This window comes from Mus caroli, unplaced genomic scaffold, assembly GCF_978045245.1.
Source record: "Mus caroli unplaced genomic scaffold, Mus_caroli_1 scaffold_19, whole genome shotgun sequence".
NCBI classification, from domain to species: domain Eukaryota; kingdom Metazoa; phylum Chordata; class Mammalia; order Rodentia; family Muridae; genus Mus; species Mus caroli.
In genome coordinates this window covers 84,404,509-84,424,705 of record NW_028227274.1, presented here as the reverse complement: position 1 = coordinate 84,424,705, position 20,197 = coordinate 84,404,509, and the positions used below count along the sequence as shown (strand labels likewise).

The 20,197-nt window shown below is 41.7% G+C and overlaps 1 protein-coding gene across 1 annotated transcript in view; it reads right to left on the bottom strand.

Moving 5' to 3' along the window:
* Positions 1–14,212, bottom strand: part of Neto1 (neuropilin and tolloid like 1) — a 123,648-nt gene extending 109,436 nt beyond the window's left edge. Inside the window, exons 1-5 of the mRNA XM_029472116.2 lie at positions 14,133–14,212; positions 12,618–13,348; positions 10,585–10,638; positions 10,207–10,344; positions 3,654–3,902 (exon numbers count right to left, since the gene is read on the bottom strand). Of these exons, the coding sequence (XP_029327976.1) occupies positions 3,654–3,902; positions 10,207–10,344; positions 10,585–10,638; positions 12,618–12,645 (469 nt within the window). The 5' untranslated portion in view covers positions 12,646–13,348; positions 14,133–14,212. The remainder of the gene's footprint in view (positions 1–3,653; positions 3,903–10,206; positions 10,345–10,584; positions 10,639–12,617; positions 13,349–14,132) is intronic.
* Positions 14,213–20,197: the final 5,985 nt, after the last annotated feature.

The following is a 20,197-nucleotide window of genomic DNA, read 5'->3' as shown; positions in this document are numbered from 1 at the left end:
AGATTAGATGTGTGTGCAACCACACTCAGCCACAGCAACATAGGTCTGTTCTTGAAACCCAGAAAATATATGGCCGCTATCTATGCATTACACAGGATGCAGGGGAAGTCTCCCTATGTTCCTTCTCTGCGAAGTACTCAGAGGCTCTGTGCACATTAGAACTTCTTTGCATTTCATGCAAACCCTAGGACTTGAACTCCTTGCTTGCTACAACATCTTTACTGTAATTCTTAGATATGCTGGACTACTGTCCTGGGTGATTCATCCCAGTACTCAGGACCTGAATGATGACACAGGAATCCAAAATAACCATCACTGAACTAAACAGTAAAGAAAAGTTAACATGTGTAGGGAAAACAGAACACCTTCATCAACACCCTTTCCCTGGCACTTTTGTTGGCTGTCTTCCTATCCTTCCATTCCATGCATGACTTCTAGTGGACTGATTTTCAGACATCACTAAGAATTCAAAAGCCCAGACACTAGGGCCAGCAGGAGCTCAAGATGAAAAGGCTATTTATTTTATTTTTGAAGTGAGTAAAAAAGAAAGTCAGACAGTCAGATCTTAGGAAATAGAAACAATTTTGGAGCTGAGTGAAGACACAATTTAGCATGCTAGCAAGGGAAGATGAAAGCAGGAAGACAGAAAGAAAGGAGGGGATATGACGATAAGAAATAGGAGTTTGAGTTCTAAAGCAGCTCTGGAAAATTCGATTCACACCATAGTGATAAAACACCAAGTACCTTAGCTCAGTTATGTTAAATGTACCTATTATGGAACTTGGCATCAACGATTAGAATGCTTACAGAATCCCCTTGGGTTAAGTCATCAGCTCATAAGCTAGATATGCAGGCAAGTCAGCAGGTAGGAAACATCACACTCTTAGATCCTGAAATCCTGACTGGAAATGTATCCAGATGAAAATGTATTCAGATTTTAGATTGTAATACATAAGAGACGTTGCCTGACCTTTCTTCAGTTATTTCTTCCTGTATATATTTTGTGACTATCATCAGAAATGACTATAACTCTCCCATGGTGACTTTGGCCCAAATAAACAATTTAACAAAAGCACAAAAGCAATGGGACACAGGACTAGTTTTTTCTTCAAAACTTTAACAAATACAAATGCCACCAAAAGCAAGCAAAGACAGAGTGCATACTTCAAAACTATCTAGAATACTTGTTTTCCCAATATCATAAAAATATTCTTATTTTTAAAGAACACATGATGTGATTCATTTTTTAAAACTAATTATGGGACAATTGAAATCTTACAAACATTCAAACAATTTTTATCCAGAACTGTATACTGGTTGATATATGCTTAAACAATTCGAAGGTTGTCAATATTACCTTTATTTTTAAAAAAGTAATGTTGTAAAAGATAAAATATTGTGGGTTATGTCTAAGGTCAATGGCATGGAAAAGAAATGGTCATGGCATACAAGTCAGACCTGTAGCTCTTGCCTGGCCCTAAAGTTGATAAACCTCCCCATACCCTCCAGCTGACCCAGATTCCAGTCTTAGACCTGGTGAATTGGCCCTTCCTCTCCACTCTGGTTCTACTGTGATGAGAAGATGATATTTACAATCATGAAACCAACCAGAAGAACTCTTCAGTCCTCAATTTCACCAGCTTACCATGCAAGCCAAAACAACCAAGTAAGATTTAAACAAAATGACAAGGAAAGCAGGACTCAAGGTTGAAATGCTGTCTCTGCCTATTCCTCATTTCTTCCTTAACCCCTCGTTTTTATGAGGAATGAGCTGCAGGTTGCTTTGTCACACTTACTAGGCCTTCCATAATATATCTTCTGAAATCATGAAAACATTGTGGGTCCCCTTCTTATGGTCCTACTGACTGTCTGAAGACAGTAGTTCTCCTGGATTTATCCAGTGAAGACAGAGACCCAAGGGAATTGTTAAGTCACTCCAGTTTCCCCATATTTTTCTCACAAGGTTTCTTCTGACTGAGCTGCTCCTGGTGTTGAAACACTGTATCAAACATGAAGGCTATAGCTCCAACTAACCCTTAGAAATAACTGATACTTAGGTTCTACTATGACTATTGTAACCCTGGGATAATAGAGAGGTGCCATGATTTATGCTATGCCACAAGAAGCTGGCAGGGTAGAGGAAGTTGCTTTGTTGGTAAAGGTTCTGGCTGATGTGGCTTTTTTTTTTCTTAGAAGCAGATACTTTCAAACCCTAGACTTTATGTTCACAATCAACAAATTTATATTGCAAATATACTCATCAAACTCTCCTGTAAGCATTTCTATTATAGGTTATATTCAAAATACCCACAAATTATACATTCAAAAAATCCAACAAAAATATACGAGCCAAGATAGCATAGATGTTCACGTATTTTTGAAATGGGTCTTACTGTGGCAAATAGCCATGGTTTCTATGTCCAGTCTAAATTTTATAAAAAGTGATTAAGAACCAAAAGCAGCAAAGTGTTTTCATGAAATATTATAATGCCTAAGTTTAATCCACATGATATTTTTAATATCTGAATTATTAATAAATACTCTATGACATAAAGTAAGCAATCCTAAATCCTTTGACAACTATCTTCAAAATTGTGAATTCTTTGTTCAACAAAACCCTATTTAAATGCAAATTGTTTTCTTTTGTGGTACTGGGGTAGAAGGCCAAAGCCTCACAACACTGGGCAAAAGTTCTACCACTTATCTAGCCCTCAGTCCTCTCCTTCCAGCACATGAAGTAGTAACTTCAAAAATTTTGCTTATATTCCATGTTTCTTCTTGTCTATATAACTGGAATAAAATAACACAAACAAAGTGAGAAGCCCATCACCATGTGTAAATTTTGTGTTGTGTGTAATTTGAGTGATTTTCTTCAGTTTGGAAAAAAAATGGCTTCACTTCTTCAGATATCAATTAGTGAGTATGGAATGGTTTGGGGGGTTAGAAATATGATAATATATTCTTGTAGTAACAAAAGACAACTTTTAAGGAAATTAGCCTGTCACCATAACAGAATCCTTTGAATATCTGATGAAAATTGATCGACATAATTTGTAATTCTGTGAGTACTCCTAGTTCCAGCTAGACCTTAGAGTTCAGAGGCAGGCTCCCATAGGCTCCTGTTTTCTTTTCCTCAAACCTCTGCAAGATTTCCATTTCTAAAAAGAAATTAGGCTACAGTGTGTCAGGATAACTTTGTCTTATAAATGATAATTTTGAAAACAGAAAATTTTTTATTTTCAAGTTCTTAAATTCTATTTTAATGAGCACCCTTTATAATACTACAACTGTCTTGTGAAATTTACTGAGATTGTACCTAGAATTAATCTCCATATGATAGATTGTCTCTCAAATTACACATTTCAGTATAATGGAAATTAATTTGATTAGTTGTGTTTCGGTTGACCACACTGATTTTTGATTCTATCCTTACCTGCAAAATGATAGCTAAGGTTTTGTGATTTTTCCTCCCCGCACCCCTCCCCCCCCCCAGGTTTTGTAAAGCATATGGAAAGGAGATTTTACAGATTGCATTTGAAAAGTAATTGGAAATTTTACTGAAAAATTTTAACATTTACAAAAGATATTTTTACTATGAAAATAGAAAAGGGGGAGAAAAGCAAGAAAAATTTAAATAAGAAGCTTTTACTTACCAGGTGTGAAATTATATCGAGCTGAAAATCCCATAGACTCCAGCTCGCCATCAGCAAAAAATTTAATCCACAGAAATCGTCCACTAGATTTTATTACAGGTGGATTCTGTTGCCCACAGAACCTTCCAATTATTGGAGAAAAGCCAAAGGGTCCATCTCGAACTTCAATATGATCAAATTTGCACTCCCAAGATGGTTCGATTGAGTATTTTTCATCAAAGTAAAGTTCAATGCACTGCCTTGGGGCAGCTGTCAAATAACAAAAGAAAGATTACATGTAGAAAACAGTTTCTTAAGTCGTGAGGCCGATTTACTGATTCTATATCAGATCCTATTTGTATAGTGCTCAATAGAACTTGGTAGAAGAATTCCATGGAAATGCACAGGAAGGGATGCTTACTGCTGTAGGGATATGCTCGCTAAAGAGCACCGAAGGGTTGGCCTTAAAACTGATGATGTTGTAATGTGAAATACCTGACAGGGAGCAAACACCAAGTCAGCAATGCTCTTAGCTCATGTTAGGAGAAGGAGGGGTATAGTTCTCTCTCTTCTTAGAATCTGCAGTGCTCCAATTAAAGATAAGAAACTACTTGGAAATTATCTCCCAGGCAGCTATGTAACTACTCAAGTAGTTGCAACCAGATGCATATGCAAGGTACTAAGGGTAAGGACTCCAGAAGGCAAATGTGATCTATCTCATCATTCCAAGGCACTTGACAGATAAAGGCCTTGAGGATACTCTACTTCCATGATCTCACCCCCTCAAAATCAGCAAATCAAGGCACTTGGTGCAGGTCTTGTTTCTAAGGGAACGTCCTCTCCAGTTGGTGTGCCTTTGTTCACTCTGTTCCGTGTCTAGACACCTACAATTTAGCTTCTGCTTACGGAGGGATTTATTTGATTGATTTCTATTGCTTGCTTTTGTTTTGTTTTGTTTTTCAGTGCAGGTGATTGAAACCAAGGCCTGACACATGATAAAGAGTGTTCTGCCACTAAGCTACATCTGCAAACCTGTAAGACAATCTTGTTTAGTGGAAATCCCTCTCTCAGTCTATTCACTAAAGACAAGGACCCTATTTGTTTTCTTTTCATGGTACTTAAGCACAATATATGTCATTGGGAGTGTTTTAAAGATTGTTTTGAGTAATTTAAAATTAGTTTAATCTTTAGAAATATTTCTATAGCTCTCTGAAGAATAGAAGCATCCTCTAGACTAACAATCTTATAAATCACCACACTAATACATATTTTAATATTCCTTCCTTTTCCCTTTCATGACCAAAACAGTATTAACCACAATCCCCACTATACTCAACCAGGACACTCCACAGTAGACATAACACTGGTATAAATATCAGAGAACATAATCTAGTCCAGAAACTGCTGCTTCCTTGATGCATTTGAGACGAATTCTTGCTACCTGGCCTCCTGCATGGGCTAACCTTTCAAAAATGTGAGCACAGCAAACCCTGTTGCCCATGTGGTTAGCAACCATTTGGAATGCCTGCTATCCATGTTCCTCTGTTTCCTAAATGTATATTGATCACCACAAATAATGACCTAAAAATTAAATTTGTACAGGCTTTGATGTCAGTGACTTTTATAGAATTGAGATATGTGATAACAAAGAGATAGGAGACTTTCATAATAAAATATAAACTTACTAATTTTCAGCTCTAAAATTTAAAATCAACACCAAAGAGGTCTGCTTGTGTTTATTCTCTTTTAATCTGTAAGATATTTTCAATTCATTATCCACTAAAAAAAGGTCATTTATAACCCAAGCCACATTTTTTTCTGACATTAGATCTATTACAAAGGTCAAAAGAGGTATGATAGAGTTGAAAGAATTTCCAATAAATACCTAGATCTTCCAAATTGAAAAAAATATTCTTTTAAGCTATCTGAGAAATCATGTTTTTATTGAGCATATTACTCTACAAACATAAAGATTTATGTTTAACAAATGGGATGTTTATAAACAGCATTAAGTGTATTACTTGAGAACATTGCAATCTACAGTATGAGTCTGCTTGTTTATCTGCTCTTTCATAAGTCAGAGGAAGATTTTAAGGAAATAAACTACTTCAGCGTATCAGGAATTTCTTTTAGATTAGCCTAAGGAAAAGAAAGCCGAGACTACTGTCTTGTGCTAACTTACTCAGCATTCAACATGCCATCCCCCAACATAAGCTGGATCTTCTCCCTGTATCCTCAACCAGGGAATTGCCATCATTGGCACAAAATGTGTTTATTTTCATTTTCATCATGGCTCACACTCCATTCAGCATGGATAAACACACCACTCAGGCCTTGTCCAGCAGCATACCCTCATACAGCTCTCGAGTATCCTGTTACTCATGGATAATTAATTTCCCTTTCACCCAGCATGCTGAAATTAACCATACATAAGCTCATTTAAGAAAATTCCATGAGCTAAATTTTAGGAAACACCAAATAACTTTTCTAAAAGTAAACAGGCTACACAGAGTTGTTCTCATCGATGAACAAGTGAATGGTGACAGTATCCCTGAATGGAATCTGCCAGGTTCCAGCTCTATAAACTCACTTTTTCTTCTTCGTCAACTCTGTAGAGTCACAGCCTCCTTCACTCTATTCCCCCTACATGATGTGCAACTGACATTAAAGTTCCTTTAGATTTCCACCCATCTTTCTGAGACTCTTGGGATGCTGTGTCCATGCACGCTCACTTGCTATACATGCAGTGGACCTTTCCAATCTGAGGGCGTGCTAATACCATTTGAAGTCCACAAAAGGATCTCTCTTTCCATGATTGAAAGTGTACATGAGTTTTTAAAACACACTTTCTCTTATTTTCAGCAACCTAGTTATTTATTAATCCTTCTTAGTTTTCTTTCTTGGTCCTATTATAAAGTATTCTGGCAAAAGCAACTGGAATGGGAAATTGTTTATTAAACTCATAATTCCAAGTTAGAGCCCTCATTATGAGAGAACATCCAGGTAGAAGGAACCTGAAATGACATTGTATCCACAAGAGCAGAGAGCAATAATAGAATACACTGGCTCTTTCCTTTTATAATGAAGAGCCAGGCTAATAAACAGTGTCAATCACTTTCAGAATGGGTTCTCCTACTTCAGTTTACTCAATTATGAAAATCCCTCACAGATATACCCACAAACTCCTCCTAGATAATCTTTCATTGACACCCCCTTCTCAAGCATTTCACATTATGTCAACCATTAAAAAAAATGCTGCTTTTCTTTTTTTTTTTTTCCTGTCATCTTTTTTTTTTCATTTTTATTAGATATTTTCTTCATTTACATTTCAAATGTTATCCCAAAAGTCCCCTATACCCTCCCTCCACCCTGCTCCCTTAACCACCCACTCCCACTTCTTGGCCCTGGTGTTCCATTGTACTGGGGCATATAAAGTTTGCAAGACCAAGGGGCCTCTATTCCCAATGATGGCCGACTAGGCCATCTTCTGCTAAATATGCAGCTAGAGACACAAGCTCTGGGGTTACTGGTTAGTTCATATTGTTGTTCCACCTATAGGGATGCAGACCCCTTCAGCTCCTTGGGTACCTTCTCTAGCTCCTCCATTGGGGGCTCTGTGTTCCAATAGATGAGCGTGAACATCCACTTCTGTTTTTGCCCGGCACTGGCATAGCCTCACAAGAGGCTGTCTTTCTTTCTAATTTTCAATTTACCTGTTTTTTTACGTATCAAACAGTTCCTTCTAGAGAAGTAAGTGAAATTTTCCTCTTAAAAAACAAAGTTCCTGCTTACGATGTTTCCTGAATCTCCCATCTCCAAGTACTGTTTCCTCTCAGTCCTCTACTGACTGGGAGACGGTTCCCTCTCTCACTGTGTTAACCATTGTGCTCATGATAAAGTCACAAGCAGACTCTTAATTGCTTCATACGATAAACACATATGTTTGTTTGCCTAGATTTTTCTTGTTGTAACAACTGTCACTTGGAAACTGACTGATTCTTGAATCTCACCCACACCTCCTCCATGATATCCCTACTCGATTACCCTCCTCATTGGAGACTCCTTCTGGGAGCCTTTGTGTCCCCCTATTCTGTCCATTCCCAACATGTTTTTTTTTCCCAGAAACATATTCCCAAACCTCTCTTTATTCATGGGATGCCAGTGCACTGGGTAGTGTTAAAATCCAATGGGATGATTTCGTAATCAGATGGTGCCTGAGCCTCTATCTCCAAAAGAGAAGGCAGTCTAGGGGAAGTTCCAGACATCTGTACTTCTAATACATTCAAATATTAGTTTTCTAAATATTCCCTTCTGGTATTTTTATCCATATGAAATCATCACAGAAAATCTCTGTATTTATATCCTATAAATTTGAGGAATCAACATAGAATTGGATAAAAATCCACAAATTTGTTCACTCCAAAAGACACTCATGTAAGTGGAAAAATTGAGCACTTTTATCATCTTTTAAACTCCGTTCTCTCCTCTCCCACTCAATCATTTGCATTTCAGTTTTCCAAATTTGTGTCATTTCCTCCCTTTGCTCTGTCACCCCTGCCAATATCTGTAGTTCTGTTTTATTCTCTTTTATTTGGCCATTTGCTATAGCCTCTTGGTTGGTTTTCCTTTCCTTCAGTTACTTTTCCACTGAAGACACACCTCATTTGTTCTCTGAATTCTTTCAGTGGTACTCCATTGTCTGCAATTACTGTATGAATGTCTCCAAAGACTTGGCCCTAGAATACAGATCTTTTCAGGATCATCTCCCTCTTGCCTTGTCCTCTCTTTACCTTTGGAGGAGTCCTAGGGATATCCCCACCTTACCAACTCTCTGCAATTTAGTACATGGTGTTACTAAGGAAAGAAGACTACCACCTGTTACCTACGAACAATGAAGAGCAACACCACAGGTCTATCTTTATCTTCTTGATCCAGTTATCCTATATGAATCTTGAACCCCCCCCCATATCCTCACACTTCCCAGGACCATAATTCTAGTATCTTATAAGCTGCATGCAGTGATTGTAGCAAGTCCATAAAAGGGTCTGTAGACAGATGGGCTCACTAATAGCAGATGTTCTGCTTCTTTCCTCACTTTATTTTGTCCTTGATATAAACACAAAAATAAATGAGACTCTATGAGTGCATTACATTCAAGGCTGGCAGTACTTGTTAAGGCACCAAAGTAATACATGAGAAAACACAGTTAGCAGGCAACACTTCATTTCTGTGTTAATTAATCTATTAGATAAGATAACTCGCTCTGACCCTTCTCCTTAATAGTCTAGCATTTTAAAATTTTGCTCTTTCAAATATATGTATTTAGAATTTCAGTCAGACATTTAATCTGTCTTTGCTTCTATTTCCTAATTTGTAACACTAGGTTATCTTCCTATAAGGAAATGTTTGGGAATATAGTAAGTTCTTCAAAAGTTCATGTTATTTTAATTTATATAATTAATAAATATGTAACATGAACTTGATAAAAAAATAACAGCGGGCTTCAGCCAATGTTTTCATTTTCTAGCAATCGAAACTTCCAGTTGTTTATTTTAATTGTTTTGTTTTTGTCCTATCAACATCAAAGTTTATATAGTTTTGGGTTATCTTTGATTTAAAAACTATCTTTACTTTGGACAATACAAGAAAAAGAGGAAGACTCCTGACTTACATATGAAAATAAGAATAAAAAAATCATTTTTAAATAGAGCCACTTAAAATCAGAGTAACAGAATCCAGAGATAGTTTTGAAAGATCTGCTATGTGTTTGTGACCCTGGCTTATGAGTAGACACTAAAGCAGTCACAATTTTCTCATTACCATCACTTATTCTGTAGCTATACACATTATGGATGATACCGAGTTCTAGGTTATCTCAAAATAACACTCGGCACTTAGCTTTTCTCACTGGGACACACGATCACAAATTTTAAAGTTTCATCTGTATTTGACAGATAGATGGCTCAAGCTTAGAAGAAATGCAAAATATTCAGAAGGAAGAATCTTCCTTTAAGTACTTTTTGTCCTTCAGGTTGGGGAACAGATGAAAACTTTGTGTGTTAGGACCCTGGCTGACTTAAAAAATGGTATCATGTCACTTCCAAGTAACAAAAGGCTATAAAACTTTAGAAAACATCATTACAGACGCACCTTTGCCATCCACATGGTCTGTCTTGCTTGTTCACATTGAAGAAAACATTAGAAACAAATTGATTATTGTAATTATTGTTAAACTAGTAAAATACTAGTTTCTCAAAATGTCATAAATTGACAAAGTCTGTCAAGTATGAAATACTTCTATTGTTTTAGAGTACTGAAAAATAACTTTTTAGGTTGTAGACTTGTTTCATTTGCTGGATCTTTGTGTACTCATAACCAATTTCTAATAATTTCACTAATTACCCTGAATCTAGATTTATAATTATTTGTTCCTTGCAAAATATTTGTGTTAAGCATCTCCCAACTCAGTTTTGTAATGTCTCTGTACACATCACACACTTGGGGACTCTCACAATCCTGGAGAAGACCAGGCTTTGGCTTGTCCCACAGGCTTGGGCACTTCTTCTACTCTTACCTTCTATGATGTAGACACACTCTCGGTCTGGGGGATATTTGCTGGGATAATTGGGAGAGGTAAAGACACCTCCCTCTGCATGCTTTGTCCACGTTCCACACTGCACTGACTTCTGTGTTTCTGGGGTGATTTGTTTTTCTGTAGAACAAAACAAAATTTTAAAAAGAGCCATCATGCAATATTGTATAATACCAAAATAGACAAGATAGTCTCATAATATCCATTAGTAAATTAAATTTGAAATGGTCTTTTATTCAAAACCAGTCGATTATATATACTATAAGATACTCAGGTATTCTGGAATATAATGGGCATGGTGAAATACGAAAAAGCAAAATAATTAAACATCTCCATTAGAACTTTTCCAAAGAAACACACCTGTTCCTTTCTTGGTTGCTCCAGAAGAATGGAGGATGATTAAACTTGCTATAACTGAAACAGAAAAGAATAGTTAGAAATTTAGAATTCACACCAAAAAAATGACCAAATATTATAAAACTATAAGACAATCTATAGATATGTTAATAACGAAATAGAATAGTGTTCTCATTGCTAATCCTACAAAGGTGACTCAAAAGTTAGGAAATCTATTTCAAAGTGGACAGAGGAAGACTTAGGACTCCCAATAAGGAAGTACTTCCTATTGAGACTGGTCAATACCCAAAGGCTTGAGACAATGTTGTGCTTTGCAAAAGTTATAGACTGTAAAGAGGTTTCGAGATCTCTTCTTAGTAAAGGGTTCTTTCCTAAGAGCTTTGTCTTGTCAGTGTCTTTAGAGGTAATGGAGGAAGGAACTGAAGAGCCAAATCTCCATGATCTACCCTAACATATTGCCAATAAGCTTCAGTATTAGAACATAAACAGTCCTGCAAAGCCTAGGATAGATAGGATGTGAAAGCAAGAGAAAACAGAGCTAAGTGGATGGACGCTGGCATGGAAACAGAACTACAGGAAGGGATTAGCTCCTTTGTGTTAGTTAGTTCAGCTTTTGCTCCTTTCAAAAATCTACCAACTAGCCCTGCTTGTGACATTCTCCAGCTGTAGAATCCATAATTTCTAACTTTCACCGTGATTCTAAATTGACTACCACCCAGAAGCAGACAACACTTTTCAGAACAGGGATTTCTAGAAGCACCCACGGAGTCAGTGCAGGGTCAGAGACACTGGTCTGCCACTGGACAGTAAATCTGCAGTGCCACAGCAACCTAAACTTCTGTTTACCTATTCCTGCTTCACTCAAAAAAAAAAAAAAATGTCTAGAGAACCTGAAACTAGAAAACTGTTCAAACGTCTATCCTCACAAATAACTAACATTTTGTCTGTTTCATTTTTATTATTTATTTTCACCAATTACATAAAAGACCTTCCTTTGCCCATTTCCACTTAAAACTAACTTAGGGAAAAGAAATTGGGGGTATAATTCAGTCATGTAAAGAACATGACAGGAGCTGAAGTATTGATGCCTAAAGATTATTCTCAGAAAAAGAAAAATATTATCTGAGTCCTGACATTAAGTTTTGTGGAATTATAAATTGCACCACTTTATACTTTGTCCAGGCCATCCATCTACCCTTAAGAATCAAAGATGTGGTGTGTGTGTGTGTGTGTGTGTGTATAGATCGTTCCTAATTCTTAACATGTTGTCATTCTACACCCCCCTCCCCCATCACAGGCACACAGAGACTTGGCGGTGTACACATTTGGCCTTCTTATCCTGCTTTTCCTCTTTTGATGGAATCACACATTGGACCTGTACAGTGTTGAACTCGTGGATTAAGTGAATCTCTTAACTGACAGTGGCACAGGTTTTGCTTCCCTGTGTGAGATCCTCACCACACGTTTTCTGATATTTTCTTTACTGACTTCTGAACCATTTGCCTCCACTCCTCCCACCTCACCCCTGGGCATTACCACACTCCCAAACAGAATTAGAGCTTTAGAGGGCAGTGGCTGCATGCCTCCTGAAGTGCCTGGGTTCAGGTATATGTTAGCTTACCTGGGGAATGAAAGGTGGGCCCTTGAACCCCCTAACCCCACAAAGGAGGATTAGTTCTTCTTACCCAGCAAAGATCAACCCTGCTGCCTCCCTCCTTCCACCTGCGTCCTCTCTGAGCACCAGCATTTCCTGCACGTGTCCACTTTTTAACTATATACTCCTCTGGACCACCCAGAGATCCTGCCTAAGAAGAGATGGTTTTCCCTGACCAAGTCTGAGGTCCAGCGCCACTCTGTGCGCCGCCCCCGCCAGGCTGTATGATGCTGCAGTACCGAAAGGAAAGTTTACATCTGCCCCAGACTCCAAGGGACTGCGGGGTCTGGCTGGAGTGGTTGGTAGGGCTTTTCCTGGCGCATGGGTCCAAGAGAAGTGGCAGCACCCCGGGAACTGACTGGCACTCTGGAGAGGTACTCACTGTGAAACAAACTGCGTCCATAGATCATGTCTGTGCGTTACACCAGAGGCTCCGATCTCCACTAATTCCATTTAGAAACGGGGAGACTTCGGTGGTAGGGAGAGGATTGAGTCCAGAGATTTTAAATATGCAAACCACGGGTAAAATAGAGTGGGGGAAAGCGACAGAGGAAAGAAAGCATCGGAACTGGTTTGTCTTCCGCCCTTGGCTGACTCTCGCCCTCCTTTGCTCTCTCACCGCCTCGAAGCCAGCATCTCCACCATGACGCTCGCATTACACCCGGGCGCCGACCGCCACCATGAGCACCGCCGCCGGCAGCGCCCTCCTCCTCTGCATCACCGCCGCCGCAGCTGTCAGGAGGACGCGGCGGGCAGTCGGCGCGCGGGCGGCGGCAGGCGCGGGGCAAGCCCCGGGGCGCCCGAAGCCGGGACCCGATCTGGGATGAGAGGCAGAAGGCGCAAGGTGGGGACCGGTCCGGATCGACGGCAACGACTGGGCAGACGACAGCGAAGTCAAAGGCAGGGACTTGTTCAGTCGCCAGTCTCATCCACCACTAGCACCAGGTCCGAGCAGCGTCGCCCGGAGGATGTCCAGCCGCAGCCCTCCTCTCTCCAGCCTTTGGGGGTCTTCTGCTGAGGCATTGAAGGCGGGAGGCAGGGGTCCGTCATCAGCTCGTCGGGCTGCGCGCCACCTCTGCGATCTTGCAGGAAAAGGAGTCTAAGGGTGGGCGTCTGGGGGCGGGGAAGGGCTCAAGGGTGGTGGAGGGGAACACGGGGGTGGTTAAAGGGGGAGGGGAGGGAAGGGAGGGAAAGATAAGGAATATGACAGAGTTACCAAGTGAGCGTCTTAATCATAGCTATAGGTTGTATGACCCTCCAGGAAGCCCGAAGCCTGGGTGAGACTGGGCAGCTGAGCACAGCCAGTGCCCCCAGGGCTGGTGCGCGGCGGAATGGGGCGGCGGCGACAGCAAGGACATCACAGCGGCTTGGTTCGTGGGGGATGGGGAGGGGGTGAGGACCAGGCTGGGTTCTTTCACTCAGCCAGCTCCAGCAGAAGGGGCTAGAGGAGCTTAGCGAATTTCCCACTGCATCTCAGTGGAGGGTGAAAGGCGTGGAAGGGGGAGGGGCCATCATGCAAAAAAAAAAAAAAAAATGCCCCTTCGAGTTAGGGTTTTCACTTTTTAAAGGTTAGAAATGACTCTGTCTCCCGTCCCTCCAACTGGAGCTTTCGAGTCCCCTCTCTTCTAAAGGATGAATAAATACTTCACCCTCTAGCCAGCTGGTCTAAGAGCGAAAGCCCGGGCGCTGGAAGAAAAAGGAAAGCAGCGGTAAAAGTTTCACGATTAATCACTAGAGGAGATTCGCTGGAGAATCACCCCAAACTGCTACTGCAAATACGCAGTCCCTTAAAATGTGCTTTTCTGTCGGAAAAATACTCAAAATCGTCCAAAAGCAAACACAGATCACCCCACCCTAATACATCCAAACGCGCGCGCGCTGGGCGGGTGAAACTCACAGGAGAAAGGAGTTGCTGGAAAACAGCAGGAAGAGCCCCCAATTCGGAAAATTACGAATAGGTGAATGCGAAGAAAACACAGTAAACACGACGAGGCAGCGCTGTGGAGTTAGTGAGGGGGGCGGGGAGGGGGCTGGAGAAGGCAGCATCTGGGAGTACTCCTTCCCCTGTCAGTACAGCACCTCCTCCAACCCCTTTCCAGAAGCACTAGGATGGCTGGCGCGCTGGCTCCTGGCTCCTATTTCGCTGCTGCCCAGCCTGTGCTGACAACAGCCATGCAAGCTGTGGGGATGAAGGACCCTCTGGCACCTGCAGCACTACAGCTCAGACTGACCACGCTCAGCTGGGGATCTCAATAGTACAGGAATGAGGGTGGAAGAACCAGAAAGAGAGACAGCAAATGAGGATGCTAAGGAGTCCTCTCAGAGAAGCCTAAGAACCGGGGCCTGCAAAAGAAGAGAGAGAGAGAGAGAGAGAGAGAGAGAGAGAGAGAGAGAGAATATCTAAAACCAAAGCTACAGTCTCGCAGCAGCTACCTGCTGCTGCTGCTGAATAGGTCCACGTGGGTGTGAGAGTGTCTGCTGAGTGCATTGAAGGCAGGTGATGAGTTCCACCAGTTCCCATATTGGAGCTGGAGAGGGTGGCAGGCTGTGGTGCAGAATGGGTGACTCTAGAGGGGATCAACACTGAAATTCAAGGGGCTAGTTCCTGGATATTCAGGACTGCAGGTCTTGAATGGTGGGGTAAAGGAACGTAACAGCCCTTATAGACTAGGTAAGGAGAAAAGAGAGAGAATTTGGCAGAGAGGAAGAGGGAGAAGGAGAGAGAGAGAGGGAGGGAGAGAGAGAGAGAGAGAGAGAGAGAGAGAGAGAGAGAGAGAGAGAGAGAGAGAGAGAGAGAGAGAGAGACTGAGAGAGATTATGAATCACAGGAGAGGGTACTATTCCTTCACCAGCAAGCCAATTTCTTTTGAAGTCAGGCCTGTAAGAGGAGCTATGAGCCTGAAAAACAGGAAAGCTGTGTCCGTGGCTGCTGCTGAGCTGGTGAGTCTCTGCACACAACTACTTGCATAAGGCCCCCACAGAACGTCCTATGGAAGTCATGTGACCCACATGTGATTCTTGTGCCCACATGGATTTGGGAATGGGAGTGGGGAGAGCAGATTAGAGCCAGCACAAATAAGAGACATTGGAGCAGTGAAGTGTGGGATAAAGACTGCCTGTGAGAAAGGCTTCCTGGAAACTGGGTCACCTTCGGGGTACAGGGTGGGCTTCTGGCCAATGGTGGTAGTTGAGAGAATAGCTGATCATAGGAATTCTTAAGAAGAGGTGGTTGCAGACTCCTTTAGCTCCTTGGGTACTTTCTCTAGCTCCTCCATTGGGGGCCTGTGCTCCAGCCAATAGATGACTAGGAGCTTCTAGGTGGAACAACAATATGAACTAACCAGTACCCCCAGATCTCTTGTCTCTAGCTGAATATAGCAGAGGATGGCCTAGTCAGCCATCACTGGGAGGAGAGGTCCTTGGTCTTGCGAAGATTATATGCCCCAGTACAGGGTAATGGCAGGGCCAGGAAGCAGGAGTGGGTGGGTTGAGGAGCAGGGCAGGAAGAGAGTATAGGGGACTTTTGGGATAGCATTTGAAATGTAAATGAAGAAAATATCTAATAAAAAATTGTTTTTGAAAAAAATAAAAACAGAAGAGGTGGTCATTAGTAGACAGATCCAAAATGACAAGCTCTTCAAAGAAACTGTGGCAGCTCTTGAAATGGTTTTAGAAAAATTTCAACTACATATCGAATACAGGAAAACAGATCAGATTATATACTAAACTCCCACTCCAAGTGCCCTCTTATTTCCTATTTGTCCAGTTTTCCCAGTCAGGGGAGTGGCCACACAGCTGCTCCTAATCAGGTGGTACTTGTATCAGAAACCAAGGGTACACAGCAGGCCTCACATCACAAAGGTCTATCCTGGGAAATTCAGAGATGAAATCCCAGGAAGAGAGGAAAGGGCAGAAGAAAAGCGGGAGGGGAAGCCTAACCTATACCCATTCCTTTGTTGTTAAGTCAAAAATCTCATACTGGTTTGCCTGGTTTTCTCTACCTATAGCATTTGTGGGCAGTATCTGAGACTGATCATCTAGCTCCAGCCTAGGTACTAAAGGAGTGAGTATGCACTTCTGCACACGCCCCCCTCCCCAAACACCTAGATCTTAGCAACACCCAGGGTCTCTCCCCTGAGACTGAGTCAAGGCGGGTGCAAAGGCTATTAATCTGCTCTACTGAACCTCCCAGGCTGCAAGAGCTTCCATTTCATTAAACATCCCATTCTTTTTCCTTCTACACTCATATTTGCATGCTTAGCCTTCTCCCACATCCCACTTGCTTTAGAAATTGGTTTTAATTCCTCCTCTCCTCCTCCTCCTCCTCCTCCTCCTTCTTCTTCTTCTATTATTATTCTATTTATTTTTATTACAGATGTTACTCTACATACCAGAATTCTTCACCCCATTTCCCCCTCCCCTTTGCCTCTGAGAGAGTGCTCTTCCTTTCATTCTCCTCCCTCCCCTCATGTATCCCTCTTCACTGGGGCATCAAGTCTTTATACTATGAGGCACATCCTCTCCAGCTCAGGTAAGATAAGGCAGTCCTCATATGCTACATATATGCTCATTGCTCAATGGTTAGTCTCTGGAGCTCCCAGGGGTCCTGCTTAATTGACACTATTGTTCTTCCTTAGGGGCTGTGTTCACATTCAGTTCCTTCAGTCCTTCCCCTAACTCTTCCATAGGGCTCCCCAAACTCAGTCCAATGGTGTTTGCATCTGACTCAGTCAGCTGCTGGTAGAGCTTCTCAGAGGACAGACAGCCATGCTAGGCTCCTGTTTACAAGTACAACAGGGCATCAGTAATAGTGTTGGGGTTTGGTACCTACAGATGGGATGGATACCAAGTTGGACTGGTCACTTGTCAGTCATTCCTTTAGTGTCTGCCCCATTTTTGTCCCTACAGTTCTTTTAGACAGGAACAATTCTGGGTTAGAAATTTTGAAGGTGGGTTAGTGTGATAGTTTGTATATGTTTGTCTCAAGAAGTGACACTATTTGGAGCTGTGGCCTTGTTGGAGCAGGTGTAGCCTAGTTGGAGTGGGTGTTGCCTTGTTGGAGTAGGTGTGTCACTGTGGGCCTGGGCTTTAAGATGCTACTCCTAGCTGCCTGGAAGCCAGTATTCTGCTAGCAGCCTTCAGATGAAGATGTAGAACTCTTAGCTTCTCTTGCACCATGTCTGAATGCTGTTATGTTCCTGCTTTGAAGATAATGGACTGAACCTCTGAACCTGTAAGCCAGCCCCAATTAAATGTTGCCTTAATAAGAGTTACCTTGGTCATGGTATCTGTTCACGGAAGTAAAACTCTATCTAAGAAAAAAGTTGGTACCAGGGACTGAGATATTGCTGTGATAGTCCTGACCATGCTTTTGTTTGGAAGAATGCATATTTGGGTACTTTGGATTTGGAAAGCAGGGGAGTACTCTAAGTGGGGCTTAATGGGCTATCCTAGAAGGAATATGGAAGACCTTGTTGATAAGAGCGATTTGAACTGTACAGACCTGGCCCAAGAGGTTTTTGTGGAGAATTTCAATATGTAGCCTAGAAACTGTTTTTGTGGTATTTTGGTGAAGAATGTGGCTGCTTTTTGCCCTTGTCTGGAGAGTCTAGCTGAAGCTAAGGTAAAGTGATTTATATTAATTATATTAACAAAGGAAATCTCAAAAAAGCTCACCAGAGTCTTTGTTCTCTGGGCAAGTCTCATGGAGTGCATTTTGAACAAGCATGGCAAGCTTAGAAAAGAAAAAAAAATGCGGTTCCAGTATTAAAAGGACACCAGGAAATGAAATGGAGCTGAATCCTGTGTTCAAGGATATTAAATTGAATTAAGGGAGTGGTAACATTGGGGCAAGATCCCACCTAGCTAAGTTTAGGTTCAAGCATAGTAGTATAAACCTTTAGTCTCAGGTGGCAAAGCTAAGCAGATTTCTTCATTCAAGGCCAGCCTCAGACAGAGCAAATTCACTTCTAGGTAAAGTTTAAATTTGGGCATGGTGGTACACACCTGTACTGGCTGGGTTTGTGTGTCAAGTTGACACAAGCTGGAGTTATCACAGAGAAAGGAGCCTCCCTTGAGGAAATGCCTCCATGAGATCCAGCTATAAGACATTTTCTCAATTAGTGATCAAGGGAGGGAGGGCCCATCCCATTGTGGGCGGTGCCATCCCTGGGCTGGTATTCTTGGGTTCTATAAGAAAGCAAGCTGAGCAAGCCAGGGGAAGCAAGCCAGTAACATTTCTCCATGACCTTTGCATCAGCTCTTGCTTTCTGACCTGCTTGAGTTCCAGTCCTGACTTCCTTTGATGATGAACAGCAATTTTCAAATGTAAGCTGAAAAAATCCTGTCCTCTCCAACTTGTTTCTTGGTCATGATGTTTGTACAGGAATAGAAATCCTGAATAAAACAATAACTTTAATCCCTGCATTCAGCAAACAGAGCCCCGAGTTCAAGGTCAATCTACAGAGCAAGTTCCAGACAGCCAAGCTTAGGCAGTGAAAGAGTTGGAAAACAGGAAGCTGGTGATGATATAATAGAACAAGGGAAACCATATTCCAGCCTCAGCATGCAGCAGGACTAGATGGCTTCGGTCATGTCACACTGACTTTAGAGGCAAGAATAGAAGAGACTAATGGGACAAATGATGCTGGTTAGCTGAAGAAATTAGTGGTGATTAAAACGAGTCTAGCATCACTGAGGTGAAATCTTCTGGGAAGTGTTTTCTGAAGGCACAAAGAAGCTGGGTTCCAGAGGTAGCCAAGGTTGTATAGCATGGTACAGCTGAACTTGGTAATGAGTAAGAATCACCCAAGTGGTACTGGTTTTGAAAATATGAACACATCATGAAGAACAGTTGAAGCTTGGCACTGTGAGAGGCCAAAGAAGGTCATTGGTGAAGGTGCAGCCTCAGTTGGAGTTGGTGGTCCAGGACTAAAGGGTTATGCTAAGAGGTGGCTTGGCAACATTAAAAAAGCCTATAGAGGCTACTGGTGAAGTCTAGTTGAAGTGTAGGACCCCAATATATTGGAGATGCCAGTACCATAGAATGATCATAAAGAACAGCAGTAGCAGTGGAGTATAGTCAACTAGAGCCTACAGTTCTACAGAGGGCAGAGATGTGGCCCCATCCATCTGGAGAAGCTCAGAAGATCATGTGTAGATCCCAGACACTGGATAAAGAAATATTAACATTGAAGTTCCCTTGGAGATTCCAAGATGTTTGAGATACCAGAGTTGTAGCCTATCTGCTGAGTAAAGCTAACATGGAGTGGGACCAGCCCAGGAAAAGTAGTTTGTTGCAGCCAACCCAAATGAAAATGGAGTGAAGATCTGAAGATTGCTTTGACATCAGATATGGACACACAGTGTTTAGAGTTTGCCCAGCTGGTTTCCTGTCTTGATTTGGGGATTACAGTTAAGTGATTAATGAATCTTTGAAGAGACTTTAAACTTTGGACTTTTAACATTGTTGAGACTACTATAGACTATGGGGAATTTTGAAGTTGGACCAAGTGTTCAGGTTCAGAGGTTTGCATTATGATATGTTTTTGTATGGTGCCCATAGGCTCATGTGTTTGAAAAGCCTATGGGGGCCAGGGAGTGGGATGTGATAGTTTGTATATGCTTGACTCAGGAAGTGACACTATTTGGAGGTGTGGCAGTGTTGGAGTAGGTGTGGCCTAATTGGTGTAGGTGTGTCATGGTGGGCATGGGCTTTAAGACCTGACTCCTAGATGTCTGGAAGCCAGTATTCTGCTAGCAGCCTTCAGATGAAGATGGAGAATTCTGAGCTTCTTTCTCCACTGTTGGCTATTTTGGCTAAGGTCATCTGCATTGTGTCCTGAGAGCCTGTCATGTACCAGGTCTCTGGGACTTTCTAGAGGTTCCCCCTACACCCACATCCAGATGCTGCATATTTTCATTAATTCTACTGGTCTTCTGGGCTTCTCTGCTGCCTCTCCC